This window comes from Streptopelia decaocto (assembly GCF_964273445.1).
Source record: "Streptopelia decaocto genome assembly, chromosome: 3".
In the NCBI taxonomy this organism is placed as follows: domain Eukaryota; kingdom Metazoa; phylum Chordata; class Aves; order Columbiformes; family Columbidae; genus Streptopelia; species Streptopelia decaocto.
The window spans coordinates 114,456,191-114,473,845 of record NC_138656.1 but is presented as its reverse complement, the minus strand read 5'-3'; the positions used below and the strand labels follow the sequence as shown (position 1 = coordinate 114,473,845).

Sequence of the window (17,655 nt, the reverse complement as noted above, 5' to 3'; positions counted from 1 at the left end):
TAAAATAAAGACAAACTTTCATTGTCCATGTTATTTCATCCATTTTGGTTGCTTGCATGTTCGAGGTGTGAGAATGCAAGTGTAGATGGTTTACAAAGCCATTTTCCATTATTTTGCAGAGCAGCTCCTGAGTTCTCATAGATCATCACTGATCCACAGTCCACGGTTTGAAAAACATGGCACTAGCTCATGATTCTTTTGATAGCCTGAAAACTGGCCCCCCAAATTTCTTAATATCACAGTATTTCATTCTCCTTTAGCAATAATCTGCAAGAAAGGCTACAGCTAGTTGCTCCTTATCTGGATGGATGGAGTTGTGCAGTAGTTGCAAAGGGTCCAGCCTTTCGAAGGGCTGTTGAGATGCCACATACTAGAGTGTCTGTAAGGGGTAGGAAGAAAAGAAAGAAAAAAATGGTTTTGCTTCTTAAAATAATGCACCCCCTGAACAGTTAAAATAAATAATAGGATTAAATGTTAGTGTGAAAGCTTAATTTGTGCCCTCCTTGAAAATTTACACGTTTATTTACAAAACAACTGCTCTGTGCTGTGGGTTTGTTCCTTTGTTATTTTTTTAAGAGTCCGGACTCATTCTGTGGAATATGTAGATTCAGCCTCCACTGAGTATGCAGTGAAGGGAAAAATACTGTGCATGCTGAATGAATATTTTCCCACAGTTTGTGTTTTTTAATTGAAATATATCTGCTGCATCTTCAAACCAGCAGAGGGAGTTTTCTCATCTAAATAATCTTTTAACGTCTGAAACACAAACCTCTACCTTTTTTTTTCAGTAATGTTATGTTACCTCGTAGGAAGTGCTACTGAAAATAAAAGGTGAAATTTTACAATTAAGGCTGTTTAACTCCTTAGTGCTAGAGGCTGTATGGTTCCAGTCAATTTTTATGGGTATTATTGTGCAAGAAATTGCCATGAGAAATGCAAAAGTGTATTAAAAGCATGAAAAATTAAGTCAGCTGGAATGTTTAGGAGCATAATATTTGCTTAAAGGGGAATGTAGAATTATTGTAGTACATGTGCTACTCAAATGTGCGTGAAACCATAACTTGGTAACAGCTGACATAGGATTTTTGTTTGAAAAAAAAGACAGTTCCTTTCTCTTTTTTTTTTTTTTGCTCTAGGGAGAAGTTTTGCAAGTTCCACATTTAGGTTTCTTTTTTTGGAAGTAATGGAGTAATTTTAAGATTACCACAGTGGCAAAAAAGTTCAAGTGAAATGTTCACTGTCGTGCTACTAGGAAAAGAGTCTATGAATATGACCCATATGAATATAGGTTTTTTTGTGAGAGAAAAAAGAGCATCTCTACTGGTGACAAACAGTATCATTTTTATTTTATGTTATAAACCTACCTACCACGCTCTATACAATGATCTCTCTTGTAATATAAAATTATAGCAGTTACTCATGTTAACAGCGAGTATCCTCTTGATCTGTGGACATGTCACAACTTCCTCTCTCAAAAGCAAGTAACAAATTCAGATATTCCATTAAGCTCAACCCTAAAACATTTAAAAAGCTAATCTTTCATTTTTAAAAGTTCTGTTGAACAGATTACACCTCGGGAGAAAATAATCACAGCTATTTTGGGGAGTTGAAAACAGTCTGCAACAAATATGCACTTTTGTCAGAATATTTGTGCTCTACATTCTGCTTGAACTGAAAAAAAAGATTGAATAAAAAGCAAGATCCATTGCTCCCTGTATATCTGTCACTATAACAGCAAGGCTATATTTTCAAAGGACTGCATTAACACCAATTGTTGCATAATATCCAAGTGAAAATGGCTAATTAAATGTTTCCAGCTTTTATTACAGTAGGAAGTGAGGAAGCAACTCATTGTAGGTGGTTTAGAAGGTAATCATTGGTAAGAAAGCATTTATACCAGACATCGAGCATATAGAAAAGAAATGAAGTAGTCACATGGCTTAACGGTTGAGCCATAGTAGTTAATAGCCTAGCACAGATGTTTTTTCCTTATTTGTATTTTAATTGCCAATTCATACCAGAATGCTAAATACGTGTCCCTGTGCTGCCTTGAGTTACACATGAGTGGACTCTTGCAGTTTGCATCTTCACTATAGTGAAAAGCAAAGGTGGCTTCATGTGAGGATTAGTCACCCAGGTCTGAGCCAAATGTAGTAATGATACTTAAATAAATTGGAATGAGCTTTTGCCCCATTTCAGAATAGTTTCTTGAAAGAAGGCTACATGGAGCTCCTTGAACTCTCTGTAAAAGAGTATTTTAGCATTTAGTGTTTCCTCAGCTCTCGTACGTGCATACTTAACCTTGTGGCAGGGCTTAAAAAGGAAAAAAAATGCTACATCAGATCAAATTTATAATTCTTCTAATCCATCATCCTTTTTTTAGCACGTAGCTCTTCAGAGGAAGTGGAAAAAAACTACAGAGAAGACAGCTGAGGATAATTCATCCTCATGGAAGTTATTTTCTGAATTTTTGTTGGGAGTGGCTTCAAACTCTAAGGAGGATGTTTCTTTTCTGCCCCAAATCTCCTCTTGCTACTAACTATTGTAAATCTGGGGCAGGGAGAGGTTGTATTTTTATAAAAAAACAGATTATTGTCTTAAGCGGAGTATAATGCGACCATTTATCAGAGTTAAATGCTCTATCTACTTCAAAGAAATTCTCCCTATCACTTGCATGTTTCCACTTCTGCTGTCAGAAGTAACAGAAGCACAGTTTGCCTCAAAGTACAGCAAAGGAGATAAAATAATATACTACAATATGGTATGTGCTTGTTTACACCCTCAGGCTTCACATTTTGTCTTCAGTACTCATCTGACTTATTTTTCTGTTTATGTTCCATGACAAAGATGCTAAGCAAAAGCTGACTCCTGGAAATACTTGACATTCTTCTTAGGCTAATTTTGTCCTGAGCTTGGCTGAGATGCCTCATTTTAAACCACTCATAAAAGGATGTCTGCAGCAGGGAAGACAGAATATTTTCATTTCAGAGAGCCCTGCTGTGTTATATTCCTTGATTTTCATCAAAACCAGACCATGTTTACTCTTTACTTGTCCTTTTGGCCTCAGGGACGCTGTTTTTTCTGTAAATTGGTTTCATTCTAAGTAGTCGTTTTCACTTGTTCCTGAGTTTCCCACAAAAACCTAAACAGTGGCAGCCTGATATATCTTTGAAAACTCTCTAAGTAAAACAAAACAAACCAACAAAAAATATCTCTACCCTATAAACTCTCCAAAAGCAACGCACAAGCCCACAAACATGCACAGGACACTGAGGGGACAGGCCAGTTTTCCCTCCCTGGTCTCCCTAAACACACCCGTGTCACCTTCCTTGAGCCAGGAGGGAAAAAGCCCAGAATCCTGATTTTTGGGACAACACAGTCAGAACTGACCTCAAATCTCGACACTTGCTAAGAAGGGGCTTTCCCAAAATGATGCTGGGGTGGGAGTTTTGGGTAAGGGCTGCTAGGGAAAGAGGTGGGGAAGCCCCAGGGTGCTGGGGGCAGCCCCAAGGGTTCTGCTGTGGGGCTGGGAGGCTTCTCCTTCCCAGGCTGAGCGCAGGGTGCCCACCCGGTGTGGGAAGGGGAAGGTGGCACGGCCTGTGTGAGGAGTGGGGTTGGTCTGCTCAGGAGGGCCCGAGGAGAAACGACCAGGGGCTGGAGCACAAGTGTGATGAGGAACGGCTGAGGAACTGGGGCTGTTCAGCCTGGAGAACAGGAGGCTGAGGGGAGACCTTGTCACTGTCTACAACCACCTGAAAGGAGGTTGTAGCATGGAGAGGGTTGGTCTTTTGTCCCAAGTAACAAGCATTAGGATGAAAGGAAGCAGCCTCAAGTTACACCAAGCAAGGTTTACTTTGGGTATCAGGAAAAACTTATTCCTGGAAAGGGTTGTTGGGCATTGGAACAGGCTGCCCAGGGAGGTGGAGGTGTTTAAAAGGTGCATAGACGAGGTTATCAGGGACATGGTTTAGTGCCAGTGTGAGGTTACGGTTGGACTTGATGATCTTGAGGGTCTGTTCCAACCCGGATTGTTCTGTGATTCTATGACTGTTTGACTGCGAGGCGGACACGCCGAACACCCGCCTGGGGAAGAGCGAAACAGACCCGGTAACCGAAGCAGCCACGGGCCGCTGCTTGCCCCCGCTCCCGCACGGGCGCCCTGTGCGCGCCGGGACGCGGCCCCGCGGGGCGGGGAACACGCTGTGACGTCATCCCGCCTGGCAACGGCGCCGTGGCGTGGGGGCGGTGGCGCGCGGCTCTCGCGGGATTTGGCGACCCCCGGCGCGGGCGGGGCGGGGCGGGGGCGGTGCCGCCGGTGCCGGAGCCTGAGGCGCGGCGGCGGGTGAGCGACGGGACGGGTCCGCGGTTCCTTCCCCCCCGGGCCGCCGGCGGCTCGGAGCAGCCTCTTTCACGCCCTCGGGGTGGCACAGATGGAGCCACCGTGCCCGGCTTGAGCGCGTCGGCGGGATCCGGAGCCGCTCCGCCGAGCCCGGGCGGGCGGGCACAGCATGGGTGAGCGCGGCGGGGGGCGGTGGGACCGGCTCCTCGTCCCCTGCGCCGCCCTTTGTCTGAGGGGGAGGGCGCGGCCATGGGGTCCCGGGAAGCGTCGCCGCTTCAGGGTAGACCCTGGTTTCCCCGGGGAAGGAGCGTTGCTGGTCCCCGGTGCCTTTGCACAAGGCGGGGGCCGAAGGAGCCGCCCGGTCTGGGCGGGAACCGGCAGGTGCTGCAGGTGTTGGGGTCAGCGCTGTTCCTCGGCGGGGCTGGGAGAGGCCGGGGCCGTTCCGTCCTGCCCGGCCTGGCCCGGGGGGCAGCGGCGGGGCCCGGGGCGGAGGAGGCGGGGGCAGCGGCGGGGATACATGGCTGTCGGTGGGGTGAGCGCGGTTTGCAGCCGTCTGGTGAGCACTGATCTTGGAGGGAACCTGGCTGCAGTAGCTTAGTGAAGAGCAAAAGTTATCCTGATATAATCCAGCCCTTCTGACTTTTCCTCTGCTTCAGTTTGAGCTGTGCCTTCACCCGTTGCTCCACCGAGGTGTTGACTTAAAAAAAAGCATACAACCACTCAAATATTCCTATTTTCATAATGTGCCAGTTCAGGTTTACTCTAAAAACAATCAGTTGTGCTGGGTCTAATTTTTAATGTAAGAGCGTCTGCATAGGGAAGTGTGAAAGTGTGACTTAAACCCCACTCTTCGGAGCTTTTCTTCCTTATTCAGAGTTCCCCCACTGGGGTCCAAATGGTCCATTGACCGTTTTGTCCATCTCGGTTATCTCCACTCATATCGCACTCTGCTCCTCTGTCCCGTGTAAGATCAGCTGCTTCATGTGCTTCTGGAGGGAGGGGTGCGGGGGGCAGTGGCTTTCGAGCGTGTGTATCCTTCCAGTGCTGTGTTCAGGTGTGATTTAAGCTTTTTAAGTGGAAGCATACCTAGGTTTTGCATAGCTTTGCTTCCTCCCCCCTTGTGTATAAAAAGAAGGGGAGAAGTGATCAAATGTGCACTTGGTGAAGTGATAAATGTTCTTCCTGACTTGTGTTCCTTCTTTAATCTTAAGGAAAGTTGTCTTACATGGTCAAAGCATGCTTAAAGTCTGAAAATATAAAGTGAAATTGGTGTTCTGGGTTCTGATACAAACCAAACTCTAAAGAACTGACTTTTCGAGGTTTCTTCTGGTTATTCAGAATAGGTAAGAATTACTGTTTCTTTTGGGGCTGCATCACCGTACTAGCAAGTGACAAGGTTATTACAGTGGCCTGTGATGGTAGTTCCTGGAGCGTCAAAGTTTAGTATGCAAATTAAAAACAGTTTAAACTCAGACTGTGTAATGCTGAAATGTGAAATACTTGAGGATTTAGATATGGTAAGTCAGAGTTATTAAAATTGTTAGTACGCAGTTAGGAATACTGCACAAGACTTTTAATAAAGGACTGAGTCCAGTTTATGACTAATAATTACTGTATGACATTGTTTTATGTATGTTTTTCCTTACCTTTCCTTTTCTTAAGTGTGTCTTCTTTCTCTGGCTCTTCTGATTACAGTGGTGAGCATATTATTGTTTCTTCAGAGGCGACTGAATTGAGTGGGTGCATACACTCAGTGTCAAATATTGTTATTGCATGGGTTGCTATAACCATAACAGTTTGTGTGCGTGGGCAATTATAGAACTGCTTCTGCCAGAATGCTGACAGACCTCTACTAATGATTGCAGAATGATTCCAGAGCCTTTTAAATAGATTTTCTGTGAAGGTGTGGTCCTTTATTCAGATTTTCAAGTGTTACTCTCTTGTGATCGAAAGTGGGAAGGAATGTACAGTAAAACATCTCTAAAAATAAGAGTGGGAAAAAACCTAACTGTAGTTTGTGCTGCACTCACTATATTTAGTGATAGCCTCATGTTTACCTTGAGAAGTCATTATTTGATTGTTTTATTAATGACATCATGGTAGAGCTGGGTCTTGATAAGAGATTGTTTGTCTTGTATGTCAGCTTATGAAGGAGGTTTTATGTGTAAGAGGTGGCTTGAGGGGGCCATTGAGGCATCTGCTTGACAAATTATGTCAAGTATTTCGGAGATTTATAGAGAAGTAAGAACAGTACAGTGCAACTCTGGAGGAACCAAAAAAGGAGGTCAGAAATACTCAATGCCTTGGAACAGGTTATTTTACGCTCTTGTAATAGCTGGAAATTAATGTTGCGAAAGGATGTGTCATTCACGTGCTTGAAAGCTGGAGGGGAGGATGTTGTCAGAGGTGACAAACACTAGACTGTATAAAGTAACATCCTTAAGCTCTGTCATTATAATTCTTTGACTTCTCTATTAGATTAATCATGGGGATTCCATATATGGCTCTACAAATAGATAGATAAAAATGTGTGCAAAGGTTCTGGGGAAAAAACTTTGAGTCCGTTATCTTGTTGCTGCATTGGGTTGAGGGAAAGGTGGAGTTCCATGCGTCCATACATTGGAACATCTGTCCACTTTACTTCTATGGCTCAATAACAGATAATTTTCCTAATTATAGTCAAGAAGTCATTTGATTATACAAGTTGCACATAAACAAGAAGGTTTAGCTCTATTTGCAGTGTTCAATTAATTTTTTAATGGGATCGCAGCTAAGAATGAAATAATCCAGCAACAGCTGATAAATTGCACAGTGGTATGCTGAAATCTGCTGGGCTTCTGTCAGTGTCTTTGTAGCATTTCCCCCACACTTTTTATTTCCAAAAATGTGTGCAAGCTTTGATTTGTGGGTCCTATGAGTTAGTAGCTTTGAATTTGCTGCATATCATCTTTACAAAATTTTTAAATTTTGAAATACTCTAAGAAGCTAGACATCTTCATTGCTAACAGAATGAGTACAAATATACACAAATATATTTGTTCTATAGAACTTTTTAGTAAGTTCATCAAACATTAAACTTGTGTGAAGCCTTTTGCTTTTTCCAGCTTTGTCTTGGCAACAGAAAAAAAGCCCTAGAAGGTTTTCATAAGCAAACTGAGTACTTTTAGCATTGTCACAGGGACAGTGACAGATGGTTTCAGTAGTCACCAGTAGTATTACAACAACCAACTAAAACATCACTTCAGGATTTGTTCTCAAATTTTAAAAACAACCAACCAACTAGAAAACAACAAAGGAGTAGGCTAGATCAAGAGTCCTTCAGCTAGTATTTTTATCAAGAAATGTGTAAGATGCAATTAACTTTATTCACAGTAAACTAGTGGAGAATAAGATGACTTAATCAGAAGTACAAGTTACTGCAGCCTGTCTGGACCAGGGTGCTCCACGAGCCTCATGGTGGCAGCCCCACTGTGCTTGTGCTGGCAATGTTGAGCAAAGTGCTTTCTTATTATAATTTTATTTTTTCTAGACAAAGCTGTAAGGGAAGATGATGGCAAGTTGACCTCTGGAAAAGAGGTGCCTAAGATACTGGGAAAGCAAATTACAGTAACTGGGAAGAGCTGATGGATACTGGGTTTGGGTCAAGGTAGGGGAGAAATCCCACAAAAAGGTGCTAAAGATTCTGTCAGCTCAGCTCTTGACTTTTTGTTTTTCCAAGAATTTTCCAAGAATGTGAGAGCTGCTGCATTGAGAGTCCTGTCTGTGGGGCGAACAGGGAGGAGAAGGATATGGAAAGCAGCCTTGTTATGGCAAGTTCTTTATTTTTTTTTTTTTTTTATAAAAACATACAATCTGGCAATTAGTAGTTTATGGACTTGCTCAAAGATGTTTGCAGTTTCATAGATAGTGAAGTACAGGGGGTCAAAGAGGAACATGGCTCTTGCCCTCCCAAACTGCCTGTGGCAGTGAGAGTCCCTGTTTAGCACAAATAGCGGTATGTCAGGGACTTATGTCCTTTCAGTGTGAGGGTTTTGTTTCCTAAAGCTGCTCCTTCTTCCACCTGACTGCTTTGTATTTTTGAGAAATGGTGGATGGTTGGTGGCTTCAGATTGAGAAGTCTCTCTACATCTACTTTCCTCGTGTGCCGGCTGTTCCAGGCACTGGTCATCTTCACTGGCTCGCTATTTAATTTTGAGAGCACTTTACTTTTATTGTGGAGAGCAGTTCAGGACTGTGTATCTGTTATTCAAGACTTAACGTCACGCAGGAGTTTAATTATATTTGCTGTCTTGGTTTATTTTGTTTCCATAATAGTTCTTAGAGTTTTTCTTTCAGCTAGGTAGGATCTTCTCTTTGAAGCCTCTTCACCTTCCCTGGCCTCCCTCACTCTGCCCCTGTTGGGATTTTTTGTCCCTTAGTGTTTTTTGCTGCATAAACACAGGAAATATGTGGTTGGGAATGCTGTGCTGTCTGGGGCCACACGAGGCGGCTGCCCTATCCTGCCCTGGCTGTCATCGCTCTGCTCTTCCCATCTATTTTGCTTACTCGGAAATGCTGTCACGTGTGACTGCTGTTCTGGTATGCCCCTAACCTGACTTCATAAAAATGATTTGTTACGAGAGAGAAGCAATGGAAGCGCCTAAAGTGACTTGAGTGATTTTGAACAAAAGTGGGTGAGTCCACCAAGTGAAATTAGTCGTTAGTGGATCTGATGTGTAGTGAATTCTCACAACTGGTTCTACCTGTGCTTATAACCTGAGCACTTAGAACACATCTCTGGTTCACTGCAGGGGTTTAGCACTTTTATTTTGTTCCTTATAAAGGTTTTTTTTGTTGTTGTTGTTTGTTTGCTTTTTAAACTGGCTTACTTTATTTTTAGTAATGCAACTAAATTATGTTCAGCTTTTTCTTCCCTGACACTCTTCCTTTCTATGAACATTTCTTTTTCTACTCTGAGTTGTGGATTTGTTAATGATCTAAAAGGTGCCCTGCTCCCTGTGAGGGTGATGCCTGTGCCTTTGCTGTCCCTTCTCTTCTTGGATGTACAGTGATGAGAAATAGTTTTACTGAACTTTGTCACTGCGATGGTGTGAGCACAACCCCTCTTGTGCATTGCCCTCCGCTGTCCTGTCGCGCTGGTTGTCAGCACAGCTCAAGTACTAAAACTGCCTGTTTAGTTGCCTCTTTTCTGGAGCGATCCCTTGCTATGTTAAATAAAAATGTACTGAAGAATTAATTTTGAGAGGAGCCTTGCTTTGAGCAGGGGGTTTGCACGGGCAGCCTCCGTAGGCTTCTCTCACCCTAAATTGTTCAGTGTTTCTTAGCATAACCTTAATTGATTTGAATAATGTTGTGACGCCAGCACAGGTATTTACTTTCTGTGACTAATATCAACAAGTATTTTTGGGTGGGATTGTGTCTTATCACTCTAGCCGTATGCAGAATTGACTTTCTTTGTATGAAATTGATATGAAATGTTGCTTTTTCAGAAGTCTTGAATGAAGAAAATGAAGCATTGCAGATATTTCAAAGAGTTTGTTTGTATTTTCTGAAAGATTTAAGACCTACCACTGGTAGAGTCCTAAGTCATACTGAGGGAGAAGTCACTGTATGTGTCCGCCTGCCAAATGAGTTAAATCTTTCCACTTTGGGGGTGATGTACACTGCAGAGAATATAATATGAGGTCATTTAGAATATTAAGTTAACTTCTCTTAAAGGAATACGTATTGCCTGTAACGTGCTTATGCTATTATGTAGGATTGCTTTCAGTAGAATAAATTAGAATCTAATATTTTGAATTATTAAAAAAACGAACCATTTTTGCTTAACTTCAGCAGTTTGGACAGTGCTGACTTGTGATGTTACAGGAGAGGGTTGCTGAACTCTGGAGAATGAAGTGGGGATCTGTCTGCTCTTGTGCTATAGTGCCAGAGATCTTTGTGATTGTAAACCTTGACTTTAAATTCAACATTCTTGCTTAACAAACTAAAAATTCATTTTATCACCTTTATTGCTTTAGCCAGATAAAGTATTATTTTAAATGATTTTAAATGGCTTAAGCTCATGCTGTTGTCTTAACTGCACCTAAGTTGCCATGGACATGAGACTTTTTGACAGTGGAGGATATGTAAATGATTTTGGAGTTAAGCAATTAAGAAGTACTAGATTTTTGTGGATTGGAGTTATTAATGCTTTTTATTTTAGTTTTAAATTAAGAAGGCAGTTTTATCCAAGTTCCTGGAAACTTGCCTGACTTACCATTTAAAGAAGACTCTTAAGTCATCAATTTCTACCTCTTGGATAAAATTATGAAGTGGTCAGTCTTAGTCAAATGTTTTTGACTGTGCTTGTGTCTTGATCTTTTTAAGCTGGCGCGGAAATAAAGTCTCACTGTTCACTTACCTCTGGCTAGCGAGAACTGTCCTCCTCCCTTGCTTTTATGAGCTGAATCTTCCAAAACTTCCCTGTCTTCCTGGATAAACTTTCAACCAGGCTGGATCTCCAGAAACCGAGACTAAGTTTATGGTCGCAAAAGAGTGAATGGAAGCAAGAGAAGGGTGAGGATGCTGCTTACAGCAGCATTGGCTGAAGCACGTTTACAGCAGCTGTTAAAGTTGTGCCTGATAGAAATTATTGTCTCCCAATTTTAGCTCTTTAGTTCAATTATGGATTTATTTGGAACAGAATCACAGAATGGCTGGGGTTGGAAGGGACCTCTGGAGATGTGTTTACTGTAATTCTGCTTAGGTTTGTGGTCTGTGTGGTTGTTTTTTCTTTTTTTGTTTGTTTGTTGGGGTTCTGGGCTTTTGTTTTTGTTTTTCTGAGCTATGTTGTTTCTTCAGGTTTCAGGAAAGATACAAGAGCAGAACAATAAGCAAACTTATCGAGATGGTTCAAGTCATTTCCACTCAATGCATCTCTGAGACTAAGGGGAGAAAAGTGTTCATCTTTTCTGACTGAAGAAATGAAACTGCCATTTTCATGAAGTTTTCACTCTCTAGTAAGGGAGAATCACATCACTTAAATCTGAAATTGTAGTTTAAATTATGAAAGGATTTGTTTTAAGGCTGCTTAGCATGTAATCTCTCTTGTCCTGAAGTGAGCCTGTGGGTGCAGTTTCCCGCTGTGCTTCAGCAGAGATAACTTCAGGCTGCTGCCAAAAAGGGCCAGAGCTTTGCGATGCCTCTTGTGGTTGTGGCAAGTGGTTGTGAGTCTACAGTGTGAGCTGATAAACTGGCTCGTGTGGAAAAAACTCTTGTGCAGGGTTTGCCATCATGTCAGTAGGTTGAATGGCCTTACTCGGCACGGTCGTGACTGCAAAAAAGTGGTGGGGCTGTATTTCGGGAGCCAAGGAAGGGAGAGTGTTTCTCCTTTTCTGTCTTAGCCTGCAGTTACTTTGTGCTAGATCCAAGCTGAAATTTCATGAGCTTCTTCTGAGTGTCTATATTAATTGCTCTCCCTAAGTGTTCATAATCCAGCAAACTGATTTCACAGCTTTTTCTGTTCCTTATCTTTAAAATGCCTTTTTTTGTAAACTCCTTGTCATTCTCCCCCATCCATTTTAAGCCAGCCAAGCGCCCTTTTTAAACTGTGCCTCTAATGTGCATCCTTTTTTTCCATTTGTTTCATAACACCTTTAAAGAGAATATAGTTTCTAAACAGCTAGAACTTGTTATTGAGGGGCTTTTTGTATTTCTGTAGATTTTGGGTTTTGGTTGTCCTCATTAATGTATATGTTTTGAGAAGGAGACTGAGCACCATATTTAAAAATATACCTCTGTCCTTCTGTATCCCGATTTTCCACAGTTAGACTCGACTTTAATGTTCCCATCACTTAAATGCTTTTATGGAGATAGGCTTATTTAGTATTGTCATAAATCAATAAATGCAAGGTTAACTAGAATAAGCCTGCCTAAAACTTAAGGTAAATTGTACTGCTGTTTGCGCTCATTTTAACATCTGAATGTTTCTGTTGGGTAAGTTATTAACTACTAGAACAAATTGCCAAGGGAAGTGCTTGATCCAGCATTTCTTGATATGATCAGTTCCTTGGATGATGCCCGTATCAGTGCGTTTTTTAATCTTCCCTTTTGGCAGATTTTGTGATCATGTGTCGATGGGATGTTCTAGTCCAAGACACTGGCCAGAGTTAAATCCAGCTGGAAGGGAACCAGCGGGCTGATTTGGCAGCAGATGAACCCGGCACACCCTGGAGCAATGAAACTGGGAGCCCAGTACAAGGGAACAGGCAGCGGAACGGGAATGAGCAGAGAGGGGGATGCAGGGTCGCTCCTTCATCCTCAGGTTGTTGGAACAGGTGTTGGAAACTGTATTCTCTGTAGACAACTAAAGCAACTGCCTGGGAGTGTCGGGAGTTTCAGATGGCTGTCTGAAGAGCGGCCCATGGGCTGTTTGTATGAAACCTCAGTGTCCCAAACAACACTTCTTTTTGTGTTTGTCTGAGTGAGTGCTGTAGCCAGGTAAAGTGAGATGCTGTTCTGAAACGGGGGCAGTGGAAGTGCTGAGGGGAGTGAGTCTTTTGTAGACATGTTAATCCCATAGTATCACAGCTATGGTAGATCAGGAGCCAGCAGATCTTTCAGAAAAGCGCAAACAGCAGAATAAAATCTTTTTATTAAGCATCAACTACTATAAACTGCTCTGTTTTGCGCTTGAAAATCAAATACGGTACTTTGTTTGCCTGCCTTAGACTATGCGTGGTACCAAAAATATACCTTGTCTTTCAGTGCAGGGATGGAGAATTTGTGAATTGGAAGACGGTAGTTAATGTGAACATATTAATGTAGTTTGTTTGTGAGAAGCCCAATTATAACAGAATCTGTGTTTACTGCATCCCGGTATCTGTGTAACGATATGGTGCAGGAAAGCAGGGAAATTGGAAACCGTCTCGGATGAAACCCTTTGCAGTGTGAGGAGGGCTGGAAGGTGTTGCTTGTAGCTGTGTGTGCTACAGGGCTGTATGTGAATTCACACTGTGGTTGTTCTCAAGCAAAAGCACAATTGAGAACGCATGAAATTGCTTTCTCCGGTTTTTATGTGTTCCTCTTCTTAGTAGGTACTTATGTTGTGGGGAGAGGGTTTGCACTTTCAATCTTATTGCTGCATCCTTACTGAGAGAGAATCATTAAATATATATATGGATTGTAATGTAGATGGCTTCTAATGTGTAGGTAGTAGAAGAAAACCCGCCCTGGTAGATAACCAGTGCCAGGAAGCCTCTGGCATGATGAAATAGCAGATGAAATAAAGCTGTTTGTGAAACACAAGATGTGCTGTCAGTGGAGTTAGACACAGCCTACCAGCTCCATGCAGCAATTCTGATTTCCCATCAAGACAGAATTGCTGGACCTTGCTGTACGCTGCTGTATCGTGCTTTTGTGGTTCTGAGCACTGATTGGAGTGGTAAATCCTGACCTGTGTTTTTAAAAAGGCTGAGGTTATGTTGCTGATTTTATTTTTTCTCCTTTTGATTTACTTTTTTTTTCCTGTGTGTGGTTGAGTCACCGGGGTTGTGCCTGGTAGTTGTGAAATATGTGAGGACAGTCAAAAGGATTTCCTTTGATTGTGGAACCCAAACTACTAATTCAAGCTAATATGTTGAGAATGGCGGAGGTGAGGATTAGCTTTCTATGAACGTTTGTTTGGGTGCTTTATCTTCTGACCACAGCTACCAGTATCCCTTGCCCCAGACAGCTTTTCATAACCTCCTGTAATGCCTCTGCACCCTCCCTGAATTCTTAAAATACCGATTGTTGTGTGTTACTATCAATTAGCTGTGCAAGACACAGCACATGCTGTAGCTGCTTCCAAGCTGCATATTTGGTGATCAGCCAACCATCAGGTTAAAAGAGCAGGAGTGCTGGGGGAATCCTTGTTTCTCAGGGAGGACTGTGATTTAGGTGCTTCAGTGCTGACTCTGCAACAACAAAAAGCTCTTATTTTTGAGACGCTAATCTTCTGGCATGTTCCAACCAAATGAGAGTACAGGGAAAGAATTATTGGGGGTGAAGCAGGAGGACGGATCATTGAGTCCAACTCCTGTCCCTGCACAGGACAACCCCACAGTTCACACCATGTGTCTGAGGATGTTGTCCAGTCTCTTCTTGAACACACTCAGGTTTGGGGCTGTGACACCTCCCTGGGGAGCCTGTTCCAGTGTCCAGCACCCTCTGGGTGAAGAACCTTTTCCTAATGTCCAACCTAAACCTACCTGCCACATCTTCCTGCCATTCCCTCTAGTTCTGTCATTGGTTTCTAAAGAGAGCTCAGCCCTGCCCCTCCTCCTCCCCTTTTGAGGAAGCTGTGGCCGCCATGAGCTCTCACCTTGGTCTCCTTTTCTCCAGGCTGGACAAACCAAGTGATTTCAGCCGCCCCTCATATGGCTTCCTCTCCAAACATGCAAGCCTGATTTCTTACAATGCTCAAGATTATGTCGAGGTCCCTAAAAAAAACCCACAGTGAATGAAGGAGGGATGGTTGGTGCGCTGCAGTGGTACTGGGGGAGTGAGCCAGCAGGAACCTCCCGTGTTTTGGAAAGACAAATGCATAATCCAGCATCTAGGAGGGAAGAACCTCGCAGTCTGCCAGGTGGCATGAGCAGGATAGGAGCTCGCAGGTCATAGGGAGTGGTTGTTCCCCACTACCTGGCACTCACGAGGCTGTCTCTAAAATACCACATTTAGTTTTGCTCCTCAAATGCAAGGGGGATGCTGACAAACTGGAGAGTAGAGTGTGTTTAAGAGGCTGGTGCATATAGTGTGAAAGAAGTTGGTCTAGCCTGGAGAGGAGAAAGCTGTACCCTTCTTGGAGGCACAGTGAAAAAATGTAAATTGATGGCTGCAAGTTCGGACAAGAGTAATTCCTACTGAATATAATGGCGAAAATTGCTATGGGAATTGAGTACAGCAAAAGTGCCCAGCGTGGCTATTTCATCTCCATCCTTTAAAGACTTTCAAAACTTAGCTGGACGGTGCCGTGAGTGACCTGGTCTGACTTTGCGGTTAGATTTGCTCTGACCAGTTTGTGGTACGTGACCTCCAGATGTCCTGTCAAACTGTGTTTTTCTGTGATGGGAGGTATTGCAAGCCATGCAGGTTTAAATAATGATCTTAATAAGATATGCTTAAATCTTTCTAAATTGAAGTTACAAATGGGTGCTGAAAGGACTTGATCTCCTAACTTTCAGAACATAATTGAGGTAATGAAAGCAATTTTATCTCCTCTAAAACTATCGGGTTGAGATTGTAGGGTGCCCTTGAGCATTTGTGGTTTTGACTGGCTTTTCTAAAAATCTGTTGCAGAAGAATTTCTGTGCTTTTCTATCAACAGTTCAGTTTTTTTGTATTGACTAAAATGTCCACACTAAAATCTAAATTAACTTTATTGATGCCATAATTAGTATGGAGCATCCAGACAGCATGAAGTCAAATAGGAACATATTTTGTGGTTTTTGCAATATCCCAATCTGGGACCATTCAGCCTATTGCATCATGCCTGTTTTTAAAGATGAAGGGAACACTTTGTACATGCTTCGAATGATGCTTTTAAATTTGCATAAATTCATTTCAAAGGCAGATTCTTGCCACGTTTGCAGAAATACAAATTGTCATTCTGAATTAGATATGTGCCAAATTATAGGGCATCCATCACAGCATTATTGCTTTTTTTTAGAGCGTGAAGGGAGTTGTCTTTTGGTTTAAACCCAAAAGGCTTTCTGAGACATTATTGTTTTTGTAACTCGTGAATTCATAACCTGGAGCTATGATCACACTGTCATTTTTGGCGAGAACAGTCCTGAAAATAATCTGCAGGAGGAGCTGAAGCTTTTGTAGTAACGTGGGGTCCTTATATTGATGGAAGGAAACTTTTATGTAATTGAAATACAGTTGTGTGGTTTTTGTTATTTCTTTTTTTGGGCGGTGTTGGGGGGTGGGGATTGGAGAGCAGGGTGACTTTGTAAAAAGAATTGTAGCAAGCATAAGCAACAGAATCTTCAGCTTCAAGTGTATTTTTGTGAAATAATTTTCTAGTGGAGGTTCTAAGGGAAAAACCTGTAAATACAATGCTGACCCTGTGGTACTTTTACTGCTTATTTGCTGCTTTGGATTTGAACTAAATCTAAGTGAGGTGTGGTATTTTTGTTCTTCGGAGCTTTTTGACGTGGCTTCATTTTAGCAGCTTTTGTAATTTGGTGTTTTCTGACTCACCTTGAATGCTTTGCCGAATAGGTATTATAAAATTAACTTAAGGAAGAGGTGTAAATCTATGTATAGAACAGGGTTTGAGTAATGACTTAAACTGTGGTGTGCTTTTTTAGAGTACCATCCTTTGTGTCCTCTAAGATCCCTGGTTTGGTTTTCTCTGCATATTAAATTAGTAGCAGTTTTTCTCCTTTGCTTGTGAAGGCATTTTCTATCTTTCCTCTCATTTCCAGGCTGGTTTCTTGCAGTGACCTGTGCTCGGACTGAAGGAAATAGTAAGTAGAACAAACCATCACTTTCTGCTTAGTGTAACTTCCCAGGTGAAACATTTGGACCTTTCTGTCCTTAGAAGGTAGCATCAAATACCTGTAGGTGGTACAGATTTTACTCTAATACTTCCCATTTCATGCCTTCTGCTGTGAAGGGAGAAGTCTGACAATTCCAGCTCATAGAAACAAGGGTGTAAATGAAATCCACAATTCTAATGTTTATTAAGTTTACGACTGAGTTTAAGACAAGTATTTCTGATAATATTGGAGAAGACGTGATCAGTTGCTTCTCTTAGAGTCAGCTTCATGTACCTGTGGTGAACAATGAATCACTGAAATGCTTTTTCCCAGCTGGCTGGAAATGATGACTTATCTACAGGATGCAGTTTTAGAATTGTGGGAATGGTTTGCTTTAAGGAAGTGAGAATTGACAAACTTTTAGGTTTTTAAGGATGTTCTATTATACACAGTGGTAAGCATTTGGAAACTATGGGAGCCTGGAGTAGGAAAATGAGGCATGTGTGGTTTGCATTTTTGATGCTTCAGGGCAGTTTGCTGGGCAGGATTTCTGCTCTGTTGTTTAATTTCCTTCACAAAGTATCTTGCTAATTGTACCAGAGTGAGCTCGAGAAGCTGCTGTTTGAGATGGTTACAGTTAGAATGCAATGAGTTTCTCATTACTTGAAATAGTTTTATTGACAGTTTTGAATTGTTTGTTTTCCTGGTTATTTCAGCCATTCTTACTGAGCTGTAAAATTAGACATAATCTTTTATTAAAATTGTGTGGCAAGTCATTTCTTGGACAACACACATTGACTTGCCTAA

General features: G+C 42.1%; 1 protein-coding gene across 2 annotated transcripts in view; it reads left to right on the top strand.

The window, feature by feature from the left end:
- The first annotated feature begins 4,283 nt into the window (after nt 1-4,283).
- The window catches only part of CD2AP (CD2 associated protein), an 86,230-nt gene continuing 72,858 nt past the window's right edge, over nt 4,284-17,655 (top strand). Inside the window, exon 1 of one of the 2 annotated variants that reach the window (XR_014183794.1) lies at nt 4,284-4,512. Coding sequence is in view for 1 of the 2 variants with exons in the window: in XM_082049799.1 (XP_081905925.1) it covers nt 4,509-4,512 (4 nt within the window). In the remaining variant the exon portion in view is untranslated. The remainder of the gene's footprint in view (nt 4,513-17,655) is intronic. The other variant, XM_082049799.1, reaches the window with a different exon arrangement.